At 34.8% G+C, this 7209-nt stretch overlaps 1 protein-coding gene across 1 annotated transcript; it reads right to left on the bottom strand.

Moving 5' to 3' along the window:
• Nucleotides 1–2860: 2860 nt before the first annotated feature.
• LOC140982322 (uncharacterized) lies at nt 2861–5982 on the bottom strand. Its single transcript, XM_073448799.1, has 4 exons — nt 5871–5982; nt 3971–4687; nt 3251–3861; nt 2861–3174 (listed from the first exon to the last, which is right to left on the bottom strand). The coding sequence occupies exons 2-4, from the start codon at nt 4607–4609 to the stop codon at nt 3036–3038; spliced, it is 1389 nt and encodes a 462-aa protein (XP_073304900.1). The 5' UTR covers nt 4610–4687; nt 5871–5982; the 3' UTR covers nt 2861–3035.
• Between the last annotated feature and the right edge of the window lie 1227 nt (nt 5983–7209).

The following is a 7209-nucleotide window of genomic DNA, read 5'->3' as shown; positions in this document are numbered from 1 at the left end:
CACGTTAATCAACGAAGATTCTCTGAACAACTACTAAACATTCTTTGAAGAACAGAGCCTAGCTGATTACTAGATAGAATTTCGTAACAGCTTTTTCAGTCCATTGAATTGAAAGAGTCCATGCACAATACCCAAAATGTACGATTTGGCAGAAAGGACGATGACTTGGCACAACGATGTCTGTATTAGAAAATGAATATCAAATTTAAAAAGACGACTGTTACAGATGATGCCTATAAATAGATCAGCAGACAGTTTCTAAGGAGGCTCATATCTCCGAGTCTTTAACATTCTAAACTATCTAGGTAATTTTTCGGGGTCAAGATTTTCGAGAGCCCAATTGATAACAACAAGCACACCCTTATTTCTTTATTTTGATCATTGAGGACCAATTTGTGCTTAGAAATTTCATTGAGAAATCCTTGTGATTGACAATAAAAAATCTTAGAGATTATTTCATGTTAAGTGTGAGATACTAAGAGTTTCAGTTAGACAGTGATAAGTCATGCTGAAGTGAGCAGTTGCAAACTGTTGTAAAGTTTAAGTATGTTAGTGAAATCTTTCTATGAGGAATAAGGGGTGACGTCAGAGTTGTTCAAGTATCTGGACATCCAAAAACAAACCTGTGCAACTTGTATTTCAGTTACATTGCGTTTAGCTTTCATTTCATAGCCTAACTCTTTCACACTTAAGTCATTTATTGTGTCAAACTGTGTTAGTGAACTTCATTCTGTGCATTAACCAACTGCTAGCATATTGATAGCAACTGACGAGAATTTTATTTTAGTGTTGCTAAGTCCGAAACCGGAACCGAATCCGAATATGTATACAAAAGGCTGGATAAGATTCATTTCTCTCCAGTTCCCAGTTCTGGAAAATGATATTGCCCATTTACAATATGTTAATGTTAGAGTATATTTCCTGTAAATCAACAGTTGGCTAAGGAATTTATTGACTCAATTATAATAAACGGTCTTTATTTTAATATAATTTATATTTCATAGTTTCGTTTTACTTTATTTGTATACTCATGCAATCAATAGATAAAGACCTTAATTATACTTCAATATAAATGAATCGTAATTCGATCTTGAAACTCATTTGTAAACACTGTATATTCTAAATTCGTTCCTAGTCGATTCAGCCGCCTAAAACAAGGATAAAGGCTGCTTGACTTTGAGACTAGCATCTGTGATATTGTGTACTATGTTTTATGGTAAGGACATAGAGATGTCCAATCATGCAAATGGATAATCATATGATAATTATACCCAACAACCCTCCCTCGAACTTTCCAAGTGGTTATCATTCATCGAGAGGAAAAGTCTGTGGTTATGATTGTACATCATTAGTCCTTATGACCCGAGAAAACACTGAAACTCTACACACTAGGATTTTACTTTGACTCGTTTACCGACTCCGCGATGGTCACAAGGTGGAGATTTTGGGTGCAATTGCGACATGTCTAGGAGCCAGTGCATTGTAGTCGAGAATTCACCGATCACCTACGGGTTTGGATATCCTATGTGATCTAACAAAATAGTAGTACATCAAATCTGTGGCCAAAGTGTAAGATGAACATTAGGGACGAGGGTTCTCTAGTTGTGTATACGATGACACTATGAATATTTCATGAATGTATCACATAGTTACCGAATCTAATATGCAACCCTCGATGAACCAATGATTGCAAATTCGATCGGGATATATGAGATGAAGGGATCGTACTGTACGTTAATCATAATCGATTTGTTCTTGCAGATACTATCAGTGATACTCAGGGAATCACAGAGCGATACTACTATAGACGCTCTTACCATGATTCGATGGGTTTAATCAGAAAATGATTTCTGACATTCTCATGATCAAATGTTGGTACATAGAATTGGGCAAATAAGGGTAAGCCTGAATAAAAGGACAACGTCCTGAATCACAAAGAGTCGTGAAGTCACGGTTAGCTGTATCCCTGAATCACTGAGGGTCACATACGCACTGGATATTTTGTTCCCGTTGAGACAATAAATTCAAATAGTTGAATTTACATAAAATTATGAGACAATAAATTCAATTAGTTGAATTTATGATAATTAAAATATGGAGAGAATAAATCAAGGAGTTGAATTTATGAAAATTGAGAGTTTAAAATATTAAACTCAAAAATTGAGTTTATTAAATATTAAATTAAATGTAATAGAAAGTATGTATAATGGACTTGTAGGAATACAAGTCCAACATACTAATTAATTGAAGTTCTTAATGGAATTTGAAGTATTAATTAAATAAACTAGTTGGACTAGTCAAATTAATTAATTAAGCTCATTAATGTTAATTAAGGAATCATAAACCTATAATTAATGAAATTAGGTTAATGATTCAATATTAAGAATTGAGACAACAAACCCTAGCCTTCATTCATGTAAAATTCGAAATTCTCTCCTCCAATTTCTCTTCAAAATTTCGGCCACCTCAAAAAACTTTAGGGTTTGAGCCGTCTTTTGGTTTTTGATCTCAAACGATAAAAATTCCTCTAAATTTTCTAGTAAAATTTAGAGGAGGAACAAATATTTCAGTCGTGAACTTGATTGGAGAAAGCAGATTTCAAGAAGATTGTTCGTAATGAATGCTACAAGAGCTATTTTCGCCAATCCCGGAATAGTTGATGCCAAGTGATTAATTCACTAAAGGTATATTCATAAACACCATATGAATGCTTTAATTTGTTTAAACCATACGTGTGTCCAAAGACGTTATGTGAACGTTAAATTAAAAATTTTAAAACTTCCACAATGTTTTGGACACGAGAAAATCAATTTCCCAACAGTTAATGGAATGTGAGCACATATACCAAACAATAAAAGACACACTACATATATTGTACTACCACCAAATATGTTGTAAAAGAATAAACAATTTCGACACAATCAACACCTCCATGTTCAGAGCTCGGACGGAAGCAGACTGGGCCTCAGAAATATGGACAACCATAATTAATATACTCAAACGTTAAATGAAAAACATCGGCGCCTGTATATGTTTTAGCAACACCTATAAATGATATACAAGGTTTTAGAATCTACAGCAAAGAAGACCTGATCTCCAACTCTTGTGTTTCCGAAAATATCTCCTACTCCTTTTGCCATTCTTACCGGACTGCTATTCCATTCAGATTGTAATCTGCACAAAAAAGAAAAAGAACCTAAAGAAATCTAACGTGGGAAGGATATGATAGGGACAAAGTGTCAAAGTTTACATTGGGAAAGCGAAAGATCTGCCACTGGTAGCGCTACTATCAGATCGAAGGGAGAGGCTCCCGGAATGTGCTATTGGCCCCGAATACGTAGCAAGACCTCCTGCAAAGAAACTCGACTCTGCTCCATCATATTGTACTGGGTCGAAAATTGAAACATCATTCATGTTCTCGTGGTTTTTCTTGGTGATATGCGGATCAGCTCTCATGCCCTTGTAGCTAGGTCCTTGAACCAGGCTAGGCTCAGAAGCATTATCATAAGTAACGTTTTTAATGTTAAGGGCTTGTCCACGGATGACTCCTGTGCTGTTGTCCATCGTGCTAGAGCACTGAATTACACTTGTACTTCTAGTATCTGATATATGTTCTGCATGAAGGTTGGTATTATCAAGAAAATTTCTTGATTCACCCGATTCCACATGTTCCTTTATATTTTCCGTTCTCCCATCCGTGATTCTTGATTCCCCTGGTGCAGGGTACTTGAAATCGAAAGTGATACTTTCATTTTCATTATTACTGTCATATGGTATGTTGGCAGGTTGGTTCTGTCCTTTTGGATCAGCTTCTGCTGATATTGATGTAGGACTCTTAGAAACTTCATCTTCGGAAAAAGCCTGCATCCCAGAAAATTGCACCAACCATTTTTAAATATTTACTAGGTCAGGTGCAAATATAATATAATGCAGAGAGCGTGAAGCGGCCAGTAAAGTTAGTGTCACATACTAGGTGAAGCGGTTGCAAAGGTTTATTTCCCTGATCCTCAAATGAGCTTATAAAAGATCTAAGGAAACTTCGTGTACCGAAGTCCTCTGCCGGAAGTTTTTTTTCAAGAAAAGATTCCTCTTCTGAAGCCTCGGTTAGAGTCCCGACCTCGCAACTTTCGTTCAAAATTTTCTCCTTCGCATTCACCACTTCATCGACATAGATGCCCTTCACAATGTGGCCATTACTAGCCTCTTTGTACCAAGCTGTCAACTGAGGCACTTCACATTCCAAAACATTTTTATCGGTGTACAAATCCTCATCCGCCTCAAACAAGTCGGAAATAGTCATTTGCACTGAGCTAGAATGGCGGGATTCTTTTTTATTACTGCTCTGCAAACTTTTACCTTTTGTTTCATTCGAACCTTCGCTTCTCGGAGAATCCACACTCACACTTTCATTATCATGAAATAAATCTTCCAAGACTTTAGTTTGGCGATGCTTGTTTTCACCATTTACTTCCATTGCTAAAGGGCCGTTGTCCCTTTCTGAATCATTCAACCGATGCATCTCTTTACCTCCAATGACCAGGGGATCTGCTTCCTCACCAATACTTCTAGTATCATAAAATGTATTTCGCTGATTTTCCTTAGTGTTCATGTTTCCCTTAAGGCCTTAACATGTCAAAGACTGTCAGTTGCAATAACTGGTTCAGCATCATGCTTACAGACAAGATTTCTGCAATAAAACAATAGCTCATAACAAAGTTCTAAAGAACGCGAAAAGATCTCTGGAACTTAAAATGAATCGATAGCTGAAAATAAATAAATTCAAGCAACACAAGTGCACAAGCATCAATGCAGCATTAACCGTGGAATGCATGTAGTGCTGGTTGTAAAATTTAAAAGAAACACCATTTCCGCCAAACAAATCAAACCAGAGATCATACAGGTTGAACAGAGCCAATCTCATGGTACATCAACCGGAGCAAAAAGAACTAAACACAAGAACATAATTGACTTATTTTCTCCATTTGAATAATAGTTTTTTGACCTTATCAACGTCTTACTTCATAATTCTACTAAATGACGGAAATCTTAAGATATTCTGCACCTAGTAACTACACCTAGTGAATCAAGTCATAGTAGAAGTGCCAGTTATTTTTTTTTTAAAAGAAAGTTCATGCCTACCAAAGACCTCCAAATTCTTGATTTCACTTCCAGGAAATCATACCATTACCAGTTTAAATTCCTGATTTCATGGAGTAGTTTTAAGGTAATAAAGTTAAGACCAGAGTATTCAACTGGTTTATTCGAATTCCATTTAGAAGCACAATAAACCTCGGAGCTGCGTCATGAAAATAAACAAATGAAGTTCTAAAATAAATTAAGCAGAAACAAGTCAAGCAAAACAGCACAAATCCACAATGCAATAAAACAGGGCAACTGTTTCAAGCAGAAACTTTTAGGAGATTTTTTTTAAAAAAAAGGACATATTTTTGCCTTTTATTTTTGTATGAGCAGTAGCGCAAGCTTTGGAATCTTCCCTTCCTCTCAAGATGAAGAAGAAGAAGAAGAAGAAGACAAGAAAAGTAAACGACTTTTCACACATCCAAACGAGACTTTCACACACACAACATCTCACACATTTCAATCCCACTTAATCATTTGTCCTACATTCATACATTATTTTCTAAAAGTTCAAATTTTTTGCATTGATCAGGAACCCGTGTTAGATCTAAACAAAAGTCTGACACATTTTGTTATATCAAATCCCCAAAAACATAAAATACTAAAAGTTCTCAGAAAACCAAGAAAGAGATGAAGAAAACAAAAACCCAAAAAGAATAGAACAAAATCCTATAAATTTATTCACGACAATCAGAAACGATGGTAAAAAGAACAGCATAAATTTGAATTACCACAACTAAACTTGGAAGGACGGTCTATGCTCCTCCAGGTGAGGATCATCCCCACCACCCCATATTATACTTGGTTTTCATATATGATTTTTTATCATGACTTTTCTTATTCAACTTCATACATTTATGTTTCTTGGAAACATGGCTAATTAAAGATTAATACTAGTTCTTAAAGGAAACTTACTATCAGTAATATAGTTTTATTTTGGTGTCGTGATCAACGGCTAAAACTTGCACATAAAAGATGATCACGGATCTAGGACGTCATATGACGACTTCCTATCAATCCAGTGTTCTTCGCAGATTTTCCCATACTATATATAACTTTATTTTCAAGAGTATATATTAGTTCAATATAATATCACATTTTTGTATATAGTTTTTACTTAAAAAAATTTATTTTCCCTTAAATCAAAATTGAATTTATTATAAAATCAAATTTTAATTCAATAAATCATTAGTCGAGTTTTATAAACTTATAAAAAGTAAAGTTTATTTTAAAAATGAGTTGTTGAGATATTTAGATAAAACTAGTAACCTTTCACATGTGATGTGTGCATATATATGATATTTTTTGTGTTAATTTTTTTTGTTATTTTTAATTTAATGTATAGTGTAAGATCCGATTTTTTTAATATTTGTAAGGAATTTTAGGATTTTATTACTATATTTTTGGGTGCATATATTTTGATGAGATATATTGGAATACTTTGGAAATACAATATTAAGTCATTAAATTATGCATATCATGCATATTTTTAAATTTGGGGAAGATATTGCAAGATTGGAAGGTAATATATTAGACCTAGAAGACTAAGGCATAAATATTGCATATTTTCGAAATCCCTACTAGGATAGATGCCTAGATATCTTGATGCATGAATGCATGGGAACCTACAATGAAATTTGGAAGCAAATCCCCTCACTTAGCCACCATATTTTCGAAAATAAGCAAGGAGATTTGGAGTCAAATATTGTGAGATTGTGGCAATTTTGAGCATGATTTAGATGTCATACTTAGCCCCATACTCCTCCTCTATAAATACTTCATCATCCCTAGCGATTCCCACACCTAAATTTTCGAATTCCCTAGCTGAAATTCTCGAAAATTCCAGCAGCCATCCTAGCCGAAATTCTGCCCGAAAATCGTCCCGAAGTTAGCCTAAAAATCAAGCCGAAGCGGTGTCCGAACAAGCACAAGAAGCGACCTTTTTCCCGAAGCCAACAATCCACGTTTTTTTAGCATTCAAACACGGTAAGTGGGTTGTTTTAAAATTTAAAATTTCGGTTTATGCATATGTGATTTTCGGTTTTTGGATAAAAAATTTTCGGTCGAGTA

This window comes from Primulina huaijiensis, chromosome 8, assembly GCF_012295235.1.
Source record: "Primulina huaijiensis isolate GDHJ02 chromosome 8, ASM1229523v2, whole genome shotgun sequence".
NCBI classification, from domain to species: domain Eukaryota; kingdom Viridiplantae; phylum Streptophyta; class Magnoliopsida; order Lamiales; family Gesneriaceae; genus Primulina; species Primulina huaijiensis.
Note: the sequence above shows the minus strand (reverse complement) of the source record. Positions and strands in the feature narration are given on the sequence as shown.